The sequence below is a fragment of the Epinephelus moara genome, chromosome 11 (assembly GCF_006386435.1).
Source record: "Epinephelus moara isolate mb chromosome 11, YSFRI_EMoa_1.0, whole genome shotgun sequence".
Classification (NCBI taxonomy): Eukaryota; Metazoa; Chordata; class Actinopteri; order Perciformes; family Serranidae; genus Epinephelus; species Epinephelus moara.
The window spans coordinates 18,246,439-18,271,415 of NC_065516.1; the positions used below are offsets into that span (position 1 = coordinate 18,246,439).

The following is a 24,977-nucleotide window of genomic DNA, read 5'->3' on the forward strand; positions in this document are numbered from 1 at the left end:
AAATGTTACATATGCGGGTTTGCAAAAGCATACAACATTTATTCTGGCAATTAGGTTTGAATGGTAGTCAGTGGATCTAAGAATTAACTCTGCTCAGCTATCTCTATTAATATTAAACATGACGTCTTAGTGGATGCCACTTTTTTCCGATTATTCTGACACTCCTCATCATCATCATCATCGTTGGCCACCACGCTAGCAGGAGTAGCAGTGTAGACTCCCTTAGCAGATTAAACTACTGATCTTTGTGATGGTTCCTGTTGTGCTGCTTATTTTCATCCAGCTAATGATGCTGTCTGCACAGAGCACACTACTCCTGCCAAACATGTGTTAAGTGACAGCTGGAACAATACATCCTTGTGTGCATATGCCTGAGATTGTTGCTCTCAGTTTGACAGAATTCAGAGACTAATTGGAGGTTTTTGTTGGTGGTGGTTGGTAGATGAAAACACGATGAAGGCTTTCGGTGCAGGACATCTTTCTGCTGAAACTCTGCCGGAGTAAACTGGTTTAGTTTTTCAGTTTGTTGTTTGTGTTATAGAGGTGGACGTGGGAAGTTTTGGTTGGATCATGTTTATGATTTCAAAAGTTAAATATGAGAATGAACAAGAATAAATTAATGATTGTAATAATAGTGAAAGTCTTGAGGGCAGTTCGTAGTTATTGAAAATGCTCTAAATCTTTCCTTTTACTATCTCTTTTAACTCTTTGAAATCGTGCATATTGGCTTTATTTTTTTTTTAAATCACGGGAAGAAGGCAAATAGAAACTTAAGAAATTGCCTGATAATTAGCAAGATGTTAAAACGTTATAAGAAGTAACTTTAGTAACAACAAGGAAATTACCTGAAAACAACCAAAAAAAGTAAATAAAAAAATCAAAAGCCAAACAGGAAAGTTTCCTGATAATAACAACAAAGAAAAGTAAAAAAACCCCCCAAGAAAATTACCTAAAAAATTCCTATAAATTAAACTAAATAATATCTATATTCATTTTTTGTCACATAATTTTAAATGTATAATTAGAACTTGACATTTTCGTAGGGTTTTTTTTTTTTTTTGATAATTTTCTATTTTTTTTAAATACATTTTCAGACTAACTTCTTCAGGCTTGGATGCTTAAATGTTTGTGAAAGGCATTTGAACGCAGCACAAGACAGAGGATGTTGCTGTCGTCAGGTTTTAAAGGGTTAAAGAATCAGTTGGCACCATATTAAGGTTGTTGTGGCCAATACATCTGTGAAATAATGTTACTGACTGATAGTCATCAGTTTGTTGCACCCCTGGTCTGTGTGTGCGTGTGAGCATATGCATACGTTCTCTGAGCTGAGGACTTTTTTTACTGTTCAGAGCCTCACACACGTCTCACACATTCACCATCACTAGCCTCAATGTGGGAATAAAAAAATCACACTTCTCCGGGCACAGACGTCAACAGTTTACTCAGAGGAAGGAGAAACCAAAAGACACTGACCCCCGAGAGGAGGGGAGGTTGTTTTGATGTCACTATCTACAGTCAGTTACTCGTGGCAGAGGCACAGCGCGTGCACAGCTCGGCAGTTCTCCGCAACGGATGCTCTCGCGCCGTATAGATCCGAAGGAATCAGCACACTGATGTTTCATTGTTCAGTCAGCACCGCTGTCATCGCTGCATCTTTATTCAGCGCCTCACAAACAACCGTCACCCCCTCTCTCTCCCCCAGCCTCGCCCTCAAATTGATGATAATATCAAGATAAAGCAGAATCATCGCTTGTCTCTCCTACTTGCATTCATTATTAGAGAGAAGATGAGAAAGAGTAGTGGAGGAGGAGGAGGAGGAGGAAGGATGGTGCCTCCGTGTGCGACTGGCTCAGAAATCCTAATTCATGAAGACACTGTTATGTGTCATCACGCCTGTATTTTATGTTCCTTTCCTCTCTCTCAAACACACCTCATCCTGTCATCCAGAAGCAGCACAGACGCACATTTATTCTTCAGTTACACACACAAACAGATCCCTGTTCACCAGACGCCAGCACACATGCGAGTTTGATTAGTGCAGGGTACAAAGCTGATTGGGGAGGTGATTAGGTCGCAGAGATAAAAGTGCAACAGAGCTGCGTGTGAGGGAGGAAGAGAGAGCGGGGTGAGCAGCTAATGGATGCCGCTGATATCGGAAGAGGGCTGCAGGGTCGAGGGAGAAAGGTCAGAGGTTGTGTCAGTTTCCCTTCAAGCTTAGACTGTGAAGAAAAGTGTCTAATTGTTTTCATAATAGCCTCAGTCAGTGGCTTTAATTAGCAGTTACTGATCGAAAACAATCTTCATCATCCCCGTCCCTGCAAATTTGTCATGTGGTCAGCAAGATGGAGAAGCAGATGCTTTCTTGCCACAATACATTACAGACAAAACACAATTTTTCTGTCATAATATCCAGAATTTTTTCTGTTTAATGTTCTCTTAAGGGGTTAATATACATCTCTGAAATGTTTCTCTCTCTCTGTGCTGTAGTGTGTGCAGTGAGGCTGTAGCGTACTTCTTGGCTCTGACCTCAGAGAGCCACAGAGAGGCCTGGACCAACCTGCTGCTGCTCTTCCTCACCAAGGTGCTAAAGATCAGCGATGAAAGGGTAAGGAGCTGAAACACTTGATGACGCCTCTCCTGACACATACAAGATGATTTAAGATGAGGTCTGACATCCAGAAATAACAGATGGGGTGATTATTTTCTCCGTTTTAACACTTCAGAGGGGATTATCACACTGCTGATATCGGTGTAACAGGCAAAAAATAGAGGGTATTTTTATACCATAATCCATTTTTAAAGCTTGTGTAAGGGATAGTTTGTATTTTTTGAAGTGGGATTGTTTGAGGTACTTATCTATAGTCAGTGTATTACATACCACAGATGGGGGTCAGCACACCCTCAGTTTGTATAAACAGGCTAAGGAATGAACTGTGGACGGGTCAGAAAGAAAACATATTTTAGCCACCTAAAAAAAAGTCCCACCTTCAAGAAGCAATATTACTTTTAGAATATTTTAACCACATTATCTTGCTATCAGACAGCGCTTTACAACAGGTAGTCTGAGTGGGCGGAAGTTCGCTGCAGAGATCAGCCTCTCATTGGGCGGAACGAGCCACCCGCTGAAGTCCCGCCCTACCACCTCCGGTTGTGTAGCAGTTTTCAACCGTTTTCAACACGTCCTTTACTAACTTTTGTGGTGTTTGATCTTGGGGGGGATGTAGCCATTTTTCTGCCATGGTTCGCGTCCTGTAGGCGATATTTTTGTGGGCGTGTTACACCAAAACCTGTTTCCCCCCGGCAATATTTTTGCAAGCGCACCGTTGCTGTGGCACCGCCCAGAACGATTGTGATTGGTTGAAAGAAGTACAAGCAGCTGGGGCGTTTTTTTCTCCAATCTCAAAGTGAGAGTCGGCCCAGCCAGACCTTTCTTTTCTTGAGAAAGGTCTGGTGAGCGAGACTATACAAAAGGTAACTGAAGCTGTGTTATTGCTCTCTTCAAAGCCAGACTCCATTGACAAAAACAGTTATTTAACCTGGGTGAAAATGGGAGCTGCTGGTCTATCGCTGCTTCGATTGTTAGTTAATTTTTTTGTGTTGTGTGGTTTAGGCTTTCAAAGGGGTTAGTTTGGATTTACCAAAGTCCCATAATAACACAAATGATAGAACTGATCGAGGCAGCCATAGCCCAGCAACTCCCATGTTCACCAAGGTAAAATAACTGTTTTTGTCAATGGAGTCTGGTTGCTTTGACACCATTTCTCTTTCACAAAGGGCTGTCTTCATCAAAGTAAAGCAGTGAAAAAATTTTCAAGGTAGCTAAAATACATCTTGCTACTGCCCCCGTCCACATCAGTACAGTGCTTAGCTTCTGTGGCAGTAGCCCTACCTGCCTCTCCAAACAGGAGGTGTGCTGACTGACATCTACTGTAGGTGATACACTATGTCCAAAATCACCCACTACACACTATATAATCCACTATAAAGTGATTTTGCCGTTTTGTAGTGCTGTCGGAATGTATAGTGGGAATCATTATACCCTATATAGTGGACTCAAAGTATCCCACAATGCACCGTGAAAAGTAGTGTACAACCGATGGTCACCAAGCAATATATCCCATCATGTATTGCGCCAAAGGAACGGACAGACTATATGGGATGGACAGCAAAATGGACAAGAGGAGAGAGAGCAGCTCTATTACAACCTGCTGTACACTCTCATGTTTATGTGGGCTAATAATGCTAGCTAGTGTTAGAAAGCTGAGTTGCTGCTAGCTCTGATTTGTGACATAATGGCATAATGCATAACGTTTTACATTAAATTCACAAGTTAATCCATGACTGACTGGTAAAACAAACTTGAATACAACAAAGGTTAAACAGAAAATCAGACATTAGTAGGGTTAGCTCACTATATAGTCCTCTACATAGAACTCCCCACATAGTGAGTAGGGAGTAGTGAATGAGTTAATGATTTCTGACACAGGCACTGATCCTCACACAACCCCACTTTAAAAGATCCGAACTGTCGCTTTAAATATACCTTGCGCACTTATTTAAACTGTTTACTGGGACTATGTTTGTGGTGTCCGGTTACAGTATTTTAACAGACATATAACAGCCAGTCAGAAAAAATGTTTTTGTGGCCATGGCATTAATATAGTTTAACAATGAAGGGGAAATCTGTGGGGTGTAGATGGAGCAGATTGCAGCAGAGCATGAGCCAAACTGATTGCATTTTTGGATTAAAATATCACATTGGAACCATTACAGTATTTAGATTTAGATTCATGAAACTGATAAATGGCAAAAATGTAGAAGTGCAGCTCCACTTTTCATTCACTGAACATGTTTACTCTAGAGCTCAGGGAAGTTAGCAGAAAATTATGTTTGTCACTTTTGTTCCAAATAGCTAACATGCAAACAGGATTTAAGTGCCTTAAAGACATGGGTGTGTCTGTCTTCATCTCACTTCTTTATCTCTCTGTCTCTGTCTCATCCCACAGTTCAAGGCACATGCGTCCAGATACTACCCTCTGCTGTGTGAGATCATGCAGTTCGACCTGATCCCCGAGCTGCGGGCTGTTCTCAGAAAGTTCTACTTGCGCATCGGCCTCGTTTTTCACATCGCACAGCTGCCTGAGCCCGAACCAGAACCTCAGCCGGCACCCGTCGAGCAGGAGGCGGACACAGAGGTGGGGGAGGAGGCTGGGGAGGAGGCTCAGTGATGCTGCACCACCAACAGCCTGGAACGCAGAGCTCTACTGAGGCCTCCACCTCGGATTTGTGCAACTGTGCTGTGGCTCTGCGTCACCTCAGGGCCCTTCACGTGGTTTATGCCTGACTTAAAACAGCTGATTATCAATCGGCTATCTGCTACCACCCACCCGCACCCTTAACCCTGTCACCACACACACACACACACACAGACACGCCTACACACACACAAACAGCCCAGACAGAGTACTTGATATCACAATGAAAACAGTAATGTCTTGTACAAGGTGTAGCGATGCCTCCACTGGATAAAACTACTGATTAACAACTGACAGTTATCCATATCTCTGATCTGCTCAGAAGGAATATATTTCAAACAATGTGTGCTTCTTACTGTATATTTAAAAAGTAAAGAATGAATGGTTTCAACAACATGCAAAAAGACATATTTAGTAACTATGAAATGTGACATTTGTCACACATTGATAGTAACGATCTTTCTGTCTGCACCGCAGATGGCTAACATTAGTATTGATAGCCTCTTGGATGAAACTAGTTGTACAGATCTGCCGCTATGTAATATAATCTTATAACACTAGATTTCATTTATTTTTGTTTATTGTTTTTCCTCCTCTGGATTTGCTGCACTTGATCTCTTTTTTGAATGCACTGGAGATTTTACTTTTGTGATAATTTATTTGACTGTACCATCTCCTGCAGATTGTCCTACACAGTATGATTTGTAATTGAACACGACCGTGGAAAGTGAAGGGTTAAATTATTCCATTTTATATGTTCTTAGGTTTTTATCAGAGGTAGGTGATAACAGGGCATCTGAAACTGGAAGATAAGAGAGCAACCTGATGCTAGCTGCTTTTGACTCACTAGTCTGTTTTCATGTTTGAGTTTAGTTTTCACTCTTGTGTACAAAATCAAAAGTTAATAATATATTTAATGTTTTGTTTTTTTCCTTTGGTTTGGGGGAAAGGTATATGTATAGAGAAAATGACAAATGTTAGCTGTGCTTTAAGTATGAATGGGATGCATTCCTGCTCATGGATGTAGAAAACAAAATGTATATGATACAGCAATGTAAAGTTTTCTATGTTGCAAAAAAGATTATGTACAACTTTCTGTACAATACATCATCTGGCATTCTAATCAGGTTCTAGGTCAATAAAGTTTTTGAACTTGGTTGATTTGAAATGCTGAATCACTGACTTCTAAATGACATATCTGCTAGCTATTTATTTTCTCCATTAATGATCAGCCGGGATAACATCAAAATAATATTTATTATAAAATAAACTCTCCAGTGTGTAATTATATTTAAAAAATACATCAATGAGTAAATATATTTATGGTACATTCACAGATATGAGACTTTACAAAACTTTTATGGGCTAAGTCTGAGATATTTATGGGCTAAAAAGTGCACTTTTCATGCTGAAAGTCTTTTGTAAAACTGGCTCTTGTCTAAACTAACAGACATTAATATTTTTACAGGCAGACTCTGGTCTCTAACAAACTTTGAACGCTTTTTTTTCTTACAAAGACCCACAATTAACATATTAGTCAGTAGAAAGTGAATCAAGCATCAGACAGCTAATGGGAGCTATGTGACGCGGTGTGTCAGCCAGGGTGGAGCATCCATCCTACTGTTTGGCCTCTCCCTGCAGCCGGAGCGTTTTACAGTATCCGACGTGCCGGGCCGCAGCCAGGCATCTGTGGCAACAGTCTCCATGGAGACACGCCTCTCCAAGGCAGAACGCAGAGATAAGACATCCACTTCATCACCAGACAGACCCTCTGGAGAGGAACACAGGATTATCCATCACACATTTCTTTAGGCAATCACAAAATAAAGGATGTTAAAAACAAATTGTAGAAATGATGATGCCTAATTTTAAACTGTTCTGAAACAATAGTTAACATCTGTCTCATCTTTGTTGAAAAGATGAAAAGGCAAAGCTTTAGTAGAGTCTGAGCATGAGTCAGAAATCTGGTAAAAACAAGAGTTATTTTAAAAGCCATCTTCAATATAATAGTCTAGTAGCCAACTAGGTGAACCCGGAAATGTTGAGTACACCAAAGTTTTATTGCAGAAATGTGAAGTATGGGTCCCCAGTATACAGAAACTGCTGGATGCTAATTTGCATATGTTGAGCAATTTGCATAATTAGCATTATTAGCTTAATCGTCCATTTTGACCACATATTTTGCACTGTATGGCCAATTTCTACAATATGTGAGTGGTTTTAGAGGTTTTAGAGGATGCTGATTTCATTTCTGGCATTTTAAGATTTCAAAGAGCTAATTTTATTATATATTTTGATGTATTTAGGCAAATTTTGATTACTTTCAGGCATAATTTTAGGTTATTTTTATGGTAAACACAATGATCTTACATTTCAGAATCATGAGTGCTCTTGTGAATGTTGATGCATTGTTTTCAGGATGTAGTGAAGCTGAAATTGCTTCTTTGAATCTTTGTTAGACTGAATGTTATGCATTTCTGGAGGAAAAAGCAATGTAGGTATTTGACATAACTTGGATCCTGCAACTGTACAATACATATTAATGGGGTATTAATGGGGTAGCTCTTTAAGACACCCAATGAGATGACATCACCTAAGCCCATCAACATGTGTGATCAACGAACTATGTACAAATATACACTATATACATGCCATACAAGACAGGCCCCGCAAGTCGCTAGGGCCAGGCCCGAATGGCAGAAAGGCTGCCCAGGTTGGTCCACAAGTCGCAAGATCCAACGAGGACCCAGTTAAAACTCCGCGAGACGCAAGAGTTAAAACTGAGTCTGGGCAACCCGGGTCAGCCCGCCAGATGCAAGGCTAACCAAGAGGGCCTCACCTCCGCACCACACAAAGCACACACTGGCTACCACCTTCAGGCAAACTGCTATGCCTCACAATTAATTAACAAAAGGCAGCCTCATCATCTTCACTATCCTCGTCTGTTCTGTCATCATCTTCTCCGGACCCATCATCCCTCTCTTTGTGTTCTTGGTGTTGTGTGAGTATGTTGCAGCATATACCATCATTGCCTTTGCAGGAACAATAACTGGTACAGGCCAGACCTGCAGCTGCACAGCTGCACTTTGCTGATGTGCAAGGTTTCAACCCGGCTTTGCAACCACAGCTGACAACATCTAACAAAGCAGGAGGAGCAGCTGGACTTGAATTCTGGGTGGGCATAATCAGTTCCTCTCCTTCCTTTAGGCCCATCTTCTTGTCCCATCCAAGCAAGGTGATATCCACAGCCGGTGGATCAGGCTGGTCTGCTGCTTTCCATAGCAGCACCTGTAGGTGGGCATGTCTTCCATGAAGGCGCATATTGCGCTCTGTAGGAGGTAGTGTCTTCAGTGCTGGGGACCTTTTGCGCTTTCAGTAAATTTCATACTGGGCTGCATCCAAGGTTACAGAGTTCCTCTGATTGTACAGAGCCAGAAAGAAAGCCCTCGTTGCTTTTGTGATCTGTAAATCTGTGGCTTCTGCCTCTCCAATACAGTGGAGAAGCTTACCAGGTACGACTCTCATGGCCTTGAGTGCACCTTCCCCTTCCCAACAGGATATGAGGTGGTATCACATCCTGAAAGAGCATGCATGGCCAGAATGGTACCACATTGGTCACCCAGGTTGACAATGTCAAAACTTGTTTAGAGAGGCGTTGGTAAACTAGCCGTCCTAGACTAGCAATCCAGGCTTTTAGGATACTGGCTAGTGTAATGGATGCCAACTGATGGCAGCTAGGATGCTAGTTGCACTAGTGCATGTTGGTAAACCTCACTCACTTAACCAACTTTGCTAACTACTGAGTTGGGAGCCTGGGTCAGCTCAGCGTTGGTATTACCAATCTGGAGTTGCTGGGAGGTCACAGGTTTGAAACCCAGGGCAGGCAGACTATATGAGAAGACTGCTGATATTTTGGTGCCGTGACACAAATGAGAGTGAGGTTAAGGGGGGTGAGTGTCACAGAAGGCGTAACTGAGGCTAGGTAGGTATATTAACACTGGTAAACCTCACCCAGAAGTAGACATGTATTCAGGGATTTTAAGATAAGCACTCTCAATTCCCAATCTGCCGTTGTTGGGTGGTTGCAGGTTCGACCCAGGGCCTGTTCTACTAGGTAAAACTCCCTCCCAGTGTTATAGCGGAACGCCGGCGTTATTGAACTCATAGCCCTATCATGCAAGCTTGTTACTAGTAACCGAAATGTGCAGCAATGGGAAAATTTGGTAATACGTAGCACGAGTTCTGTACCCAGCTGCTAAAGCGCACTGAACCAGGCATTTTTGAAATGAAACCGAAACTGCAAAAATGCCCTGTTAGGTTAGCTCTACTGCCGAGCGCACAACTTAAGTTATGTTGTACCAAATATTCTCATTCCTTAACGTTTCAGTTGTTTGTGATTAGCTTGTTCGATAGGGCTATGAGTTCAATAACGCCGGCGTTCCGCTTTAAGGAAGACTTGCTAGTTGGTGAAACTGCTCCCTTTATGATTAAGTTTTCCATACATTTTTTAAATGTTTCAAGTACTTTAAAACTAGACTATGCTCCCTTGCTTTACAACATACTTATTACAACTACAACAGCTAGCTGCAACAGCTTATTTGCATAAAAACATGACCGGACCTCAAGAAATGAAAACAAATTTAGGTTATCAACATTCACATCAAAGAGCAAGAGCTCTTGTGATTCTGAAATGTGAGATTATTGTTATTACCATGAAAATAACCTAAAATTTTGTCCGAAATTAATATAAAATGTGTCTAAATTTATCCAAATTTGTTAAAGAATTACCACTTTGAAGTCTGAAAGTGCCAGACTTGAATTCAGCATCCTCTAAAACCTCTTAAACCACTCCAATATTGTATAAACTGGTCACACAGTGCAAAATCTATTGTCAATCTGGACGATTCTGCTAATTATGCTAATTGTGCTAATTATGCAAATTGCTCAACATATGAAAATTAGCATCCGGCAGTTTCTGTATGCTGGGGACCCATACTTCACATTTCTGCAATAAAACTTTGGTGTACTCAACATTTCCGGGTTCACAATGGGGCTCTATGGGCTGGCTACTAGACTATAAAGTTACATTCATTCATTCATTTTTTGTAACCGCTTATCCTGTTAGGTGTCACGGAGCTCTCAGCTTCTCAGCTGACATTGGGTGAGAGGCAGGGTACACCCTGGACTGGTCACCAGACTATCACAGGGCTGACACATAGAGACAGACAACCATTCACACTCACATTCACACCTACAGACAATTTAGAGTCACCAATTAACCTGCATGTCTTTGGACTGTGGGAGGAAGCCCACACTGACACGAGGAGAACACTACTGCATGTGAAGTTATATGCATTGTATTTTATCGGTTAAATGGAAAATATACCACCTTTTATTTCCAAACAGTATTGACAGTAAATTCAGTCAGTTGGGGCAATAAATTCCTCAGTGCATGCAATATAGCGACTGTGAAAGTGCCTCCATGTACCAGGATGCACTGCATGCAAGAGATTCCAACATCACTGGGTATCACCACCCCAGCTAATAGCTATCTCTGTGTTGTGAGGAGTAAAATTCTGATCCATAGTAAAGCACACAGAGGTTCCTTTAGGATTTCCGTTGGTGACAGCATCTAAAAAACTGCTCACGCTGAGATTCATTGCAGTAGTATGATGAAGCAATATGAGCAAAGCCGGCCATATCTTCTTACACGGCTAATGCAGCCTCAGTCTTGGCCTCTGCATTTCTTCGGCCGTGAACTCTGGCTCAAATAAATTCGGATGAATATCCGAGTCAGCCAAAACACTAAAATTTATCCTCATCCATAAAATTCTCTGCAGTTTGCTCCCATCTTTTGGGATGCCAATTTCGCTGTAGGAAACATAGCTAGTTTGCAATACAAGTGAAGAGAATGAGGAAGTTCTGTTTTTGAGCAGCATCTGGAGAATGCCCCACATGGCGGACATTAGTAATCCAAGTTGACATAGCCTGTAGTTCTTGCTTGCCTCAACATCGTCACTGTCATGTCAAATGACGGAGCTGGATGCAGGAAGAACAACAGACTTTGTAGCTGCAAACTCGTGGCACTGAGGAATTTATTCCCTTTAATTTAACAGATTAAGATGTATAAGAAAAGACACAGAGAGATGTTTTAGTGAACCAACACTCCTTCACGCCCCCACTTGCCAGACTCGTTATGCTTTTTTTTACATTGGCATCAAGCTTATTTAAATACCTCTGATGTAAAGTGTTTCCTCTCACCTGATCTGCCGTGCTGATCACTAGTGTCTTGTCTTGAGATGCGGTGCTGGTTGTTGGCTCTGACTTTAGATTCAAGGTTCAAACTAGTCGCTGACTCCAAAGACTGAGCATCTGGCTGAATGTTACCACCCGTCTGATCCATACACACAGCCACCTCCTGTGCAACAGAGACCAGAAGGAAGAAATCTACAACACTTCTCATCTGTTTAATGCTGTAAAATTAGAAAACTAATGGGACTTGAGTAATACAGTATTGAAAGCTGCAGCTCTGGTACTGTAGTGACTCAGACCGTTTTGGCCTGAAGCAGACAAAAGAATCCATTTACTACTCAGCGCCATACATCATAGTCACGTCTCCTCCGTGGGGCTGTCCTCTCCTGGCGCTCTGCTGAGGGCTGACGGGGTCTCTGCTGATGAACCCACTCTTCACATACATCACCGCTGTAAACATCTGACAAAGCCATTCATCATTACACTCAAACCTCTTTACAGCTGGACAGAGAGCAGGGACCTAAAAGTTCAGTCAGTTCAGATATATGACAAATAATGAAATCAGTCCATTCAGCAAAACTTTTTACTGGAAGGGGTTTGGATGGAAAAGTATAAGAGGTATTCAAAAGCCTCCCTTACTGCACCAGGCTTTTTAAACAATTTCTCTACTGCCCCCATCCCCAGTGGCTGGCACTGTGCTATCTCCACCCTGCAGCTGGCATGTGTGCCTTGCACCCAGCACTGGCACCAGCTGCAGCACAGAGACAGGAGCTGGCATGTGCCACAATTAGCCTGGCACGGAGGCACAGAGCTAAATTATCCTGGCACAGAGGGTGTTGTAGTGTGGTATTGTGAGCGTATATGTAGCTGACCTCCCAAGCCGTGTCACCTTTATGGAAAACGTCTGGAGCGTCAGAAAAAGAAAACCCCAGAGCATATTGTGTCCCCACTGATGTTAACACTTTCTTCGTACTTGAAAGAAGACGAGGAACAGACAAACAGACTATGTTTAGCCAGACTTACCAATAAAAGATGTCTCAGATGGCAGTATGGAGTCTCTGTGGATGTGGCGTACAGGTTTGTTCTTCTGAGGGAAGAAATAAACACAGGCAGACACTAATTAACTTGCCCTCAAGAAGAGCAAACCACGCAAGATCCACTTGACTAGCCTGACAATGAAAATGCATATTTACAATGTGATCACCACTCACAGAATGATAGAGGCTCAACTTCTGGTCCAAAAAGTCTGTAGCGAAACACAAAACAATGAGTTAAAGAGCACAAAAGTTTGAGGAGAAATTTAAGTGTGTCTGCTCACTGACCGGGCTCCTCCTCTCTCTTCATGAGCCTGATTTTTCGTTGTTGTTCACGAAGAAGTGCCTGCTGTTGGATGTCCAGACTTTGTGCATCAGTGGGAGGGTCAGGGTACATGTGACGGACCTCTTCACGAGATGCTGTGTCTGACAAACAAAGGAAAGTTTCCATATCAGGTGGCTTTCTTGGATTGATGCAGCAATAACAGATGCATTAGCACAGTAATAAAAAAATCGGAAAGATAAGGTCAGGAGGCACAGACTATGTTCATATTTGGTAGTGATTTCTGATTGTTCCCTCCCTTACTGTCCCCCTCTGCAACAGCAACTTGGCCGTGACTCAGCAGCTCCACAGCCTGGCTACATCCTTCCAACTACATCCTATCAAGGTTTGACTGTGTACAGAATGGATCTGACGCAGCTCTCAGATGCAAGGCTGGCATACATCCATTATTTATATGAGGAAGTTTGATATGTGATTTGGTCAATTCGTCACAGACTAACATTTCTTCCTTTTTTTTTGGTTTTACAAGCTGGAGCTCCTGCATTAACGCTGTCTGGGAACCCATCCAAAGCCATTTCCTTGGTTGCTTGCATTACATTCTCTGTTTACGCTGCCAAACTGCCTGTCACTGACGGACGCCTCCCATGACCTCATGAGATTAAAGTTTCAGTGCGGCTAGAGGGAGACAGAGGGCTGATGAGGCTCTGGAAAGTCTAAACCATCTGGCAATGCCCAGCTGGCTTAGGACCACAGTCATCCTCGTCTCTTGTCCTTACATCAACACCATGACCAAGGCAATTAGAGGAGGGTTTTTCAATCACTTTCTCAAAGTTGGAAAAGGGGGTTGTTTCAGAGCACAGAAGGGAAGTAAGCTGTGTCCAGCTGGTTTCAGCTCAATGGGATAAACCAACTTCAGTTCACCACTATTATTTGAATGATAGAAGTAAAATGAAGCAATATCTCACTTTCACAAAAAAGTAACCACCATGAAAAGTCTCACTGCAGTTTGTGAGTGAACTGTATGACCCCTTCTTGCAGTCGCGGCTGCTTGTGACCTCTGGGTTATATGTGAACTGCCACCAGGGGCGTAGCACCAAATTCTGGGCCAAGCAGTCTTTGTGTTGCCCCTGCCCGTCTTCTCTTGATCCATTAGCCCTTTTCCATTACCACTTTTGGAAGTGTTGAGTCAAACCATGCCAATTCCTCTTTCCATTATCAGTTAAGGTGCATGCGCCACGGCGAGCCATCCTAGAAATGGACCTTCTCCTAAGCAGGGCTAAAAGCCAGTTGGCTGCCCCCAAGTGGGTAGCGGCAAATCCCTGACAACCTGTTTCTTCACCTGAAACAAGTGTGTGTGTTGCAAGTCTCAACTCATGTCTGTCTGCACAGGAGACCAGAGAGAAAGAGTTTAAAAGTCTCTGTGTGTTCATCTCTCAGTACTTCTGTTGTGTTTCACTGAATCTCTGTCATGTAGAGTTTAGTTTCTCTCCTGCGTCCTGTTTTTACTGTAGCTATCTGCTTAATTTTACTGTTTCATGTTCACTTTCAGTCGCATAGGGGTCTTGTTAAGTTACTCCCGATGAACCCAACATTTCCTTATTATGCTACTTCACAATAAAAGTTTTCACAAGTTTTATTGTAAAGAACCTATAGTAAATAAAATGTGTTTATTACTGTATTAGCGGAACTTTGTTAGCGGCTTTCCTTCAATAAAGACAAGTCTAATAATACGGCAGAGAGGAAGAGTAAAAGCAGAAACAGCCACAGTGAGATGTTGATGAAGAGCTGCAGACAACAGGCTCTTACTGCACCTCTGCAAACAGCTCACCTCCAACAGGTAAACTTCTTTTACCTGCCCAGCTGTGTGATGGAAAAACGCTTGCAGTAAAATAGCGAGGGACTTAAGCTGTGAATCAGCTGACTACTTTTAAACGCCAGCTCTCAAGACAAACCTGTTATCAGTTAGAGATGCACCTTCAAGCAGGTAGACCTGTTGCAATGATAACGCAAGTCCCTGCCATGCTCGGCTGAGAGGCCGCGTTAAACCAAGCCAAGCCAACAAGAGCATGGGAAAAAAATTTTTTTTTAGTTAAATTCAGTTTCCCTTTCCTTTCTGTCTTTTCTTTTCTGGACCCCACTTTCCCTTTCATGGAGAGAGACATGACAGTGAACAGTGGTGCTCCAGCAGTATAAGCAGTCGCTCACTCGGCTTTAGCTGTGTTTAGAGAGAAAAATTCTAATGTAGGGGTGGATATTTCAGTTATGGCACTAATAACTTAAAAATAATTAAAAATAAAATCATTAATTTTAGGCTTTTCGAGGGCCTCCCTTCGATTGGTGCCCTGGGTAATCAGTCCCACTTTTCCCCTGATTACCGCACCCCTGACTGGCACTGGCAGGCAGAGGGTCACTACTCATGATGTTGCAGTCTAGAGCACATTGAAGGCATACAGATCACACAGAAAACTGATTAAAGCTGTTTTTTTCCTTGGAGTGACCTAGGGGTGATCTGATTAGTAAGAACAAATTTTGCTTCATAAAATGAAATCAGTCAAAGTGCCATACCTCTGTATTTAAGCTGGTTGAACTCCCTAATATTTTGCGTATTAACACATGCTGCACCAGAGGAGGGACTCCTGACTGATGGCTGGACAGCTTGCCTGTGTGTCGATTCAAAGGCGTGCTCTCTGGGTTGTCCTCTGGGTCTGAGCAAAGGAGGAAAAATCCAGTTTAAACAGGGCAATTACCTCAAATAACACACAGATGCCTTTCTGAAAAATGTCCCAATAGTTCACTTTCCTGAATGCTTTCCAGTTGTGCACAATGACTGTAGCATGCAGTTCCACTTGACACACTGGCCCCCGCAAGTTAGGCTAGATTCAAAAAGAGTTAAGAGGGTATTGTTTTAAAGAATAAGGACCGAACACCTGGTTTGTGTGTGTGTGTTAAACACTTCCAAATGCTTTTATGAGGCCTAAAGCGCGGGGCTTTCTGTGTAAGTGGCTTATACTGGAACCAAAGAAAAGCCGTGAAACTGGCACCAGCTCAAACGCATTTCTCTGATGATTTGCAGTAAACTTATTTGAATATAAGCAGAGACTTTACAAGTAGCTTGTAGTACATTCCTGTCCTTTCAGGGGTGGAATTTACTCACATACTATGACTCACGTGTGTTTTTCAGCCACATGTGTTGAAGTGCTATTCAGCAACACTCTGAATCCCTATTGGATGCTGTACTGCAGATGACCTTGCTGATCTTGCAAGATGAAGACAGAGGAAAAAGAAATGTCCCTCTGGGATCACACTGTTACATTACTGCAGTAATGAGTCCCCGAAACAATTCTGAATGGAGATTAGAAGATAGCCAATTTGACCTGGGTCACTTTCATTAGTTCAGAGCACTAGGAAGCCTCCTTAAATACAAATAGCAAATCAAAATTGCCATTTAACAAGACAGAATTAGTATTGTGGTTCACCTTAATGTGTCTGGGGGTGTAATAGGTGAAATTGGACCTGAAGGGGTAGAGCACATCTAATAGGTTTTCTAAATGGCTCATTTTTTAGCCAAGAAGAAAGTAATAAAATCCCATCCGTTCTGGGCACACTATACGGACACAAATTACCCCTGGTGTTCATGGGTGTCTGACTGTAATACCTGTTGGGGGGAATGTAGTGACTCCCCTGTTGATCTGTCTGACCCAGCTGAACCTCCAGTTGTCTCTGCTCTTTCCTCAGGTATCTACGGAGGGCTGACAGCTCTCTGATCACTTCCTGGTGACCATCTGAAGTAAGCAGAGGGTGTGAGGGGAGACAGAGACAAGAATGGGAACAATAAATATTTAAATAGCAATTTATGATTTACACGTAGGTAGAAACTGAATTTTTTAAGGGTGGGGTTGTGCACAAGTAACTCCAGGCAGTCTTACCTTGTAGCTGGGGTTTCGTCGCAGGGACTGGTCGGGATTGTGGCGCTGACACAGAGCGCTCCTGTTGTGAAAATTGCGGGACTTTTTATATTTTAGATTAACACCAAATTAGCTCTGATGTAAAAATATTTGCATCCGTTTACTGAGTGACTTACAGTCCTGGCGGAGAGTTGGCTTACAACAGTAGAAGGTCTGGATGCCACAAGATTTGTCTGCCTCCTCTGCAAGGTTGGGACAGGAGGAGATGGCTCTCTCTGCAAATTTACAAGCAGAGTCACATCACTTGACAAAGATGTTCAATAAAACTGGAAGCTACAGCGCCAATGTCTTCTCAGGCTTACTGTACCTCATAACTCAACAGCGCCTTTTTCTCCTCTCTGTCCCTGGCGCTCTCGGGTACCTTCTTCTCAATCTCTTCTTCCCGCCTCACCCTCTTTTCCTCCTCCTGGTGTTGTGTTTTAGGCTCATGGATCCAATCTCGGTTTTCCAGCCTGTGCTGTAGAGAGTAAAGAAAACTGTGTCTCAACAGCAAGCCCAATGTGAGGAGACCCCCTTAACTGTCAGGATGGAGGAAAGATGAAGGGCTCTTCATCAAAGACATGAACTCTTCACCTCAATCTTCTTTTGCTTGCTTTGCTCCTCCTCATATTCTCGCTGTATGCGAGCCCTTTGCTCTGCCAGCCTCTTCTCTTCCTTCTCCTCCTCAATCCTCATTCGCTCTGCCTCCTGTGCCTGCTTTTGCTTATTTTCCTCTATCTGTTATTAATGACAAGTTGCAGGTATAGTTAGTTTACAACTTCCTCAAAATGGTCTTGAAGTATTCAGATTTATAATGTGACACTGGATCTACCTGTCGTTTCAGGTCCTCTTTGTATTTGTCCTGCATTTGGAGCTGCTGTGGAGTTGGCTTCTCATTGAAACCTGAAAGAACAATTGAGAAAGATAATAATACCATCAATAAAGAAGAATACTGTGTTCATGTGCACACACAAATGCACAGCACACTGAAATACCGTGGATGGCAGGACCCAGTTTGCCACAAGCTTGACACAATCACCCAGAGGCCAAACACTACCTGATACTCGATGGGAAAGGGGAGCCCTGGCTTTATCTCTGGGAGTGTCTACCATCCTCATTAAAAAGCTTTGTGTCTCTCCACTATTCCTAGACACAGGATTCCTATATGTCTCCTCGTTGGTCCTGTGCATTTGATTCAGGTCACCTGAGGGCGTGGAAACATGCTGCATTAGCATTTATTATGAGCCATCATGAAATTATCTCAGGTTTGGGTAAACTCATTAAAAGAGAATGTAAAAGCCAACTTACTAACAAGGTTGCCTTTTTGGTCTTTAATTGGAGCGCCTCCCCCGCTTCTCCCCCAGGGGTTGTACGCCATCATCTCAGCCTCTATTTTGGCATCATATCGCTCCTTCTCTTCTTTTTCTCTTCTTTTACGCTCCTCTCTTTCTTTGATCTGGTCACAGGGAAGGCAGGATGATGCAAAATTTGAAGCACTTTCTGAGACCACTTTAGTGGAGTGCGAGTCACTGCTAGCCTTGCTACAAGGTATTTCTTTAATCATAGGAAAATGCAGACTCCACCATGCTCTGGTCTTTGTCAAAATATCTGGGGTTGTCCCTAAAATTAGTCAGTGTCTGGGTTCCTTTGGTATCAGCATGAAGGTAGTAGCCTGTTACAGCAACTACTAGCATGTCACTGGGACAGTTAGCATGTCAGACAGTGTGCTGCTTCCACAACCTCTAAAAACATCCAACTACCAGCTAACAGAACCGCAAGGTGGGTGCAAAAACACACTGCCCAAAACAATTCTTGAACACAAATTGTTATATATGAAAACATTGGGTTTGCTCACAGCGATGATATGGTATCTTGTAGATCTGATGTCATACCTGCTGTCTCAGTGCTTCTTGGTAGCTCAGAACACTCTCTCTCCTCTGCTTGGACTTGTCTGCAGGAAGCTCTCCAACATCCAAGGGATACGCTCGATGCTGATCACTTTCTCTGGAAGCACAGACAGAGGGACAAATAATGAGGAGGCATGTGTGCAGGAGGTACTGACAGCCACAGTTATTTGGCAGTGAGGGCCCTCTTCTGGAAGAAAACAAAAAGTCTTATGAACATCTACCAATCTGAAAGCTCTCCCACTCTGCAAATTGATTTTCAGTGTAAAGAACAGGAGCCACACACATTTTGAAAATGTTTTTAAATTGTGTACATTGAATTTATCATCTGGATGAATACACAACTCTTAAATATACACTGACTTGTTGTGGCCACTGGTTTTGGGAGGTGGTCTTTGAGGAGGACTATAGAAATCCCACGGCTGCTGCACCCCTCCAGGCAGATCATCTAATAAAGAATATACAAAAATACAAGATAATAAAACAAACAGTTTCATTAGCTATCTGCTGCCACAGGCTGTCAGCTTATTTTCCCAACACATTAAAATGTTTGTGAGCTCAGACCAGGGCTAAAATTTGGCTGCAAAATTACAATGGAAAGAAAATAAATGTAACCAAACAGACGAGCTGGATGAAATGAGATCCATCTGGATCTGCTCAACTCATATCCAATAAACTGTATATATCCCCTTAGTAATAAAATCAGTTGTGCTGTAAAATAAGATTTATGAATTGCTACGCCAAGTCCTCTTGGCCATTGATATGGCGATAAAGTGGCTCCATAATAAATGGCAATAGTTCTCTCCACAGAGAGGTCTGGGAGTTTGTTTAAGCCAGTGTGAATTACGCCCATCTGAGGTTAAACTGTCAGATACTGTGAGTCGGTTTATGACTGTGAAGACACCAGACACGGCAATGACTCTGGACCAGCAGTGACTACAAATATGCATATTTTACATTCCTGCTGACTATCTTCCAGAGCCTCATAGATTTTTTATGTTTCTCCTGTCTCCAAGCAGCCACAGGTTTCCATAAAGAGTTACATGTTTTTAAAAAAAAAAATCAAAAATGCATATATTTCCTCTTATATGTGGTGCTATTTATCAGTCTAGATTGTTTTGGTGTGAGTTGCAGATTGTTGGAGATATCAGCCATAGAGATGTCTGCCTTCTCTCAAATATAATGGAATTAGACAGCAATCACGTTTTTCAAACCTATTTTTTGGGTGGTGGGAGTAGCACAAGCCGAGCGCCATTTGAGTTCCATTTTATTTAAGAGAAGGCAGACATCTCTATGGCTGATATCTCCAAAACTCAAAGACTCACACCAAAACAATTGAGACTGATAAAAGCACTACAGGTAAGAGTAAAAATATGTATTTTTGATTTTGGGGTGAACTGTCTCTTTAAAATGCTCTAAATGCTAGCATTAAACACCATAAATGCTTTTAGTCACAATGATTATGTACATTTGACAGTCAATGTTTCAATGTTCAGTCAACCACAGTTCATAATGCAAAAACATGAAAGCCCGCTATTAAAAATGGTTCACAGTTAATCAAAGTATATGATTTCTGATGAAAGGCAAAGAGGCAAATACAACATGAAGATGGCCAAAATACTGTACTCTGATTGTAAGGAAGATTAGGATCTAATGGATTCCTGGTTCCATAGTAGTAGTACGCTGCATCATATGGAGTGTTGTAATTATTAGGTACAGTGGGAGCAACAGGAAGAGGAACACCAGCAACCCTGAAATCAAAACCACATGAAGTACAATGCGTTTACAAAAGAGTTGTTAATGCCATTCATGTATAGGAACACATAGGAATAGTGAGCTACCTCGGGTTAGCCACTTCTCCTAGCATGTTTGAGAAGTCCCTGTGGTAGTCCTCATTAAAATAGTCCAGCGGGGAGACACCTTCTGCTCTCGTTATGGACCCAGGCGCTGTCGTCCCTGTCAGCTGACTGAGAGCTGCACTGTAGTCCTTATGAGACTTTCCTGGTGGGCTTCTGTGTTCTGTGTCCTGACTGGGTTTGTCATCTGTTGGCCTTGGATTTGGGTCTTTCCCTCCGGCCTCCAGATCTCTTCCGGTCTTGTAGGGGACATCTCGTCTCCAGCTGTCATATTGCCGATTTATGGCCCCAAACTGTTTAATTCGGTCGGGCTGGAAGAGGTGAGCATTGTGTAGAGGAGATACATGAAAGGAAACCAGGCAACAGATATTGAGAAAACCTCAAGATAGGGTGATGCTCAAGGCATGGCATCAAAAGTGTGCTGTAGAGGCAATTCTACAATACTTTATTCAAATACAGCAACAAAAGCAGGTCTGATACATCTGTTGAGTATAATACCTGAATATGTTTCTAAAAGCTGTATCAATTTCAGCCTGTTCTTGCCATTCTGCTGTACCTGTTTCTCAGGGTCTGTGGCTCCAGTGGCAGCAACCCTCAGCTCAAGTTTCTTCTCCCTGAAAAAAATCACCGTATCCTTTGTGTTTTATTGACTCACGGAGATGTGCAAGCTGAAACTACTTTAAAGAAAATGTTGATTTAGTGAATAAATAGTCACCTGATCTTATTTTTCTGCTGCTCAGCAATTTGTTGCAGCAGTTCTTGCTTGTACTGTTCTTTCCTCATCTGAGAGGCCGTCTGCTCCTCTGCTGCTCCTGCGTGACAACAGAGAGCCATTTACATGCAAGTGCTGTCACTTATGATGCTGAATAGGGATTTCAAGTGACAAATTCCACAATAATTCCACACTCATGCAATAAAAATGGTATTTACCAATCAATAGTCCAGTAGCAAACTCTGCTTTATCCTTGCTGGTAGCAGGTCTGGATCTTGTAGCCGTCCTCATGTTGTCTGACATTTGCAGACTATTAAACACAGATACACAGACAGAACCAGACATTCCACTAGAGCCATCCCATTACTGACAGTGTATAAGGGTAACAGCACAGCAATCAGTTCCCATCTGAGCCACACCCAGCAACCATTTTACATCATGCACTGCCTCGAAGTTTGCCTGCAGAGCTTTCTGCTCTCAGAGATGGGGTGAAGCCTTATTCTCCAATCAATCCAGCTGCTCCAATAGAACTGAGGTGAGTAATTGTTTGCCTGGAGCTGGGCCAACGCTCAACCCCCCACCCTCCATCACTGCCCCACACGTTAACAGCTTATTGAGAGCGGCTCAACTTAATGGCATGAACGGAAACAATGAAAGGCAACAGCAAATAACAAAAGTGCTGGAGAGCAATAACCGAGTATGGCAGCAATGATCTATGACTATATTGGCTCATTCAATCAGATTAGTTTATTGACTGAGAAAATGTATGTGACTTTCCAGGAGGATGTTATTGGCTGTCTAGTTCTGCGTGTGTGCTATCTAGGATAACTCTTTTTCGGCATTACACATCTTAATACAGCAGTCGACCGGAACTGTACATAGAAATGAAACTTGCTTACTCTGACTTCTGAACCCAATCATTGTTGTTCCGATCATGAACACCAGGAGCCTCCACCTCCTTTATGTCCCGAGGAGCTCTGCCACAGAGACAGATAAGATAGGTGAAGAGAAATTATACTATCACACCTGCTCTTCTGTCTATGGTATATATGTAACAGGTGAATATAGCTCAAAATCCTATTACAGAAAAAAGCTACACCTGTTAGCTCTGCGTTCTCTTGTTCTCCTCTCCTTTTTGTACTCAGGCTCTGGAGTGTATCTGTCTAGTCGCCTCCTACGTCTGAACTCCAACTCATCCTCGTTGTCAGTGATTGGCTCCTCCTCAGAGCTATAGGGCTCCTTCAGTCTATAGAGTTGCCATCGCCTTCGTTCACGCTTGCCAGGATCCCATGTCCCTCCGCTTTTTCCATTATCCACTGCCTCAGTCAGAGTGGCAGCATCTCTCCTGGATGCAGGGCGCTCCCTGGGAGGAGGGTGTGTGTTTGTATGTGAAGCTGGAGAAGAAATGTACACAGCATCTGAAGCTTGAACCTGTTCAGGCTAAGAGTGAGAATTAAAAAAAAAGAAGAAGAAGAAAACATTTACTTTATACCTAGGTTTTACAGCACATAACAAAAAAATCTTCTTCCAACCATGTATTTTGTTAAAAGAGCTCCACATATTTACTATTGTTTTGCAAAAATGTGTTCTTTTATTATTCACATTACCTTTGAAGTGACAGGAGGTGTTCCTCTCTTTAACCTTCTAACTTTAGCTTTTTCCTGTAGGAAGAGGTTGTATTCTTTGTTTCTCTCCTCTCTTAGTTTTTCCTGTGAGAGAAACAAATTCAGTGATGTCTTAGTCAGAAAGGGCACCAGTCACATAATTTCAATGCTATGTTTGAATCGACTAATTAATACCAATATTATATGTCATCCCCTCCCCTTTTCCAACTTTCATTCAGTCATTTCTCTTTTGATGTCTGATTAATATAGAAGATGTTTTTAAACAGTTTCAATCCGCACACACATAACAATGAAACTAAATATACAAAATCATCTTTTGAATATAAGACACCTCAGTGTACTTTTCATGTTAGAGCATTATCTCAGCTTATTGTAACAGAACAACTACAACATGGTTTCTCAGAACATGACATATTAACACATTTCAAGGTCAGTTTCTCCCTGCATTATGGGCATTTTGACCTTATGATATTTGTAGCCTTTCAAGGATGCACAGTCCTCATAAACTTATCGACCCAGGTGGGACTTGAACCCACAATCCCCAGCTCCGGAGGCTGATGCCTTATCCATTAGGCCACTGGGTCAGTGTTATACCATGCTGCAATGTCTTCGACCTACTTAGTAGGCTTTGACACATCTGCACGCACGAAAGCAGTTGCCACGAGACACAGAGCCCTGTACAATCAACAATTCACTGCACTGCTGTATATCAACTCCATTGGTGTTGTTGTGATCATCTTACATCATGCCAGGGGAGGTCTCATCTTGATGACTATGGAGAGTGACTTGCTTCCTGTTATGTCAGACTCAGGGACACACAGACAAAAATGTACTCATTTAAGTACCCACCGGGGCACATAGACACACACAGACACACACACACCTGAACAGATGTTTTCTCCTCAATAGGTAAGGAGAAACCCTGGGGTTGTTCACAAGGTTCACGGGTTTTTAGATCCTTTTTCTGGAAAAAGAGCGTGACAACAAAGGACAGGATGGTGAGTCGGCAACATAGTGAAACATATCTTATTGATTGTTTCAAATACATCATCAGACCTGGGCAGCATAGTGTTTGTAGTCCAGTTGAAGCTCCAGCTGAAGTTTCTTCTTCTTCCTCTCATAGTCATTTCCCAGCAGCAAACTAACGCCCAAACCTGGGAAGTAATAAACATATACCACATAAACTGTATGACTTAAACCTATACTCCCATTATGTTCACTGTTCAGTATTTGAGACTTGCACAATACCTCTGTCTGGATTAGGGGACATTCTTAATAATGCTGATGCTGGAGGCATATCCACACTGTTGTTATCAGTCCTCGACTGTGGACAACATTCATAAATTCAGTGTATTTGCTCTTTAGAACGACATGGTAATCATTAGATACTGATACTTCACATACCTCGATCTGCATTTATGAATGATGTATCACACTTCAGTGATGATGTATCTCTGGGTGTTTCCTCTTTATGCTCCTCGAAAAACGTCGCATCTTTCGTCCATTAATTACTATGTACACAAAAGTTCTGCTTAAACTCTGCTCAGTCCAAATCAGTCAAACAAAACATTATAACGTATAAAATTATTCAGATTTATATTATTTGCCTATACAGACCAAAAAGTGCCAAATGATCCTGTGTAGGTTCCCAGCATGGCGCAAAGCATCATTCCGTTGCTACAGGCAACCATGACACAAAGGTCCTCCCAGGAGAGGCTAACTAACCTAGCTTACATGACACCGCAAAACATTGAAAATATTTCTAAGACACGTCAAACTCGTTGTTTAATTTATGTTATATCACTTTAGAGCCTGAGGTTTGGAGTTAATTGGCTGCTTAAGTGGTTTTAACATGATAAACATCAACTGAAATCAAGTTTACTCGCTAGTTTACCGACAACAAACGGTAGAAATTAAGTACCAAGTAGCCTCAGTAGTCCTTTTAGCTTTGCTTGTGGGCTCTATCGTGAAGACATTAATTTAATTAATGAACTTAGCCGCATTTTTGTCGATTGGTTTAATATCTTAACCTTCACTAAAGTACAGTGCCCAAGATGTAAATGCAGAGACGTTCTTCATTTTCTGAAAAGCGCCGCTAGATGTCAGTGTGTC

The 24,977-nt window shown here is 42.2% G+C and overlaps 2 protein-coding genes and 1 non-coding gene across 4 annotated transcripts in view; 1 reads left to right on the forward strand and 2 right to left on the reverse strand.

Annotated features, from left to right (window-relative positions):
• Window positions 1–6,423, forward strand: part of arfgef1 (ADP-ribosylation factor guanine nucleotide-exchange factor 1 (brefeldin A-inhibited)) — a 69,233-nt gene extending 62,810 nt beyond the window's left edge. For both annotated transcript variants that reach the window (XM_050056208.1, XM_050056209.1), the window contains 2 exons: window positions 2,488–2,605; window positions 5,007–6,423. In XM_050056208.1, coding sequence (XP_049912165.1) covers window positions 2,488–2,605; window positions 5,007–5,228 — 340 coding nt within the window. In that variant the 3' untranslated portion in view covers window positions 5,229–6,423. The remainder of the gene's footprint in view (window positions 1–2,487; window positions 2,606–5,006) is intronic.
• Window positions 6,424–6,543: 120 nt separating this feature from the next.
• Window positions 6,544–24,537, reverse strand: LOC126397426 (centrosome and spindle pole-associated protein 1). Its single transcript, XM_050056211.1, has 30 exons — window positions 24,483–24,537; window positions 24,270–24,376; window positions 24,114–24,189; window positions 23,922–24,019; window positions 23,749–23,829; window positions 22,848–22,949; window positions 22,340–22,680; window positions 22,140–22,217; window positions 21,459–21,550; window positions 21,244–21,340; window positions 21,085–21,142; window positions 20,514–20,839; window positions 20,299–20,423; window positions 19,036–19,120; window positions 18,661–18,772; window positions 18,077–18,224; window positions 17,826–17,972; window positions 17,601–17,671; window positions 17,363–17,506; window positions 17,097–17,246; window positions 16,906–17,004; window positions 16,751–16,811; window positions 16,480–16,606; window positions 15,390–15,529; window positions 12,830–12,967; window positions 12,719–12,753; window positions 12,531–12,594; window positions 11,858–11,967; window positions 11,517–11,673; window positions 6,544–7,026 (listed from the first exon to the last, which is right to left on the reverse strand). The coding sequence occupies exons 2-30, from the start codon at window positions 24,279–24,281 to the stop codon at window positions 6,833–6,835; spliced, it is 3,468 nt and encodes a 1,155-aa protein (XP_049912168.1). The 5' UTR covers window positions 24,282–24,376; window positions 24,483–24,537; the 3' UTR covers window positions 6,544–6,832.
• On the reverse strand, window positions 23,377–23,449 carry trnar-ccg (transfer RNA arginine (anticodon CCG)). Its single transcript has one exon. It is a non-coding gene; the product is annotated as a tRNA-Arg (tRNA).
• Window positions 24,538–24,977: the final 440 nt, after the last annotated feature.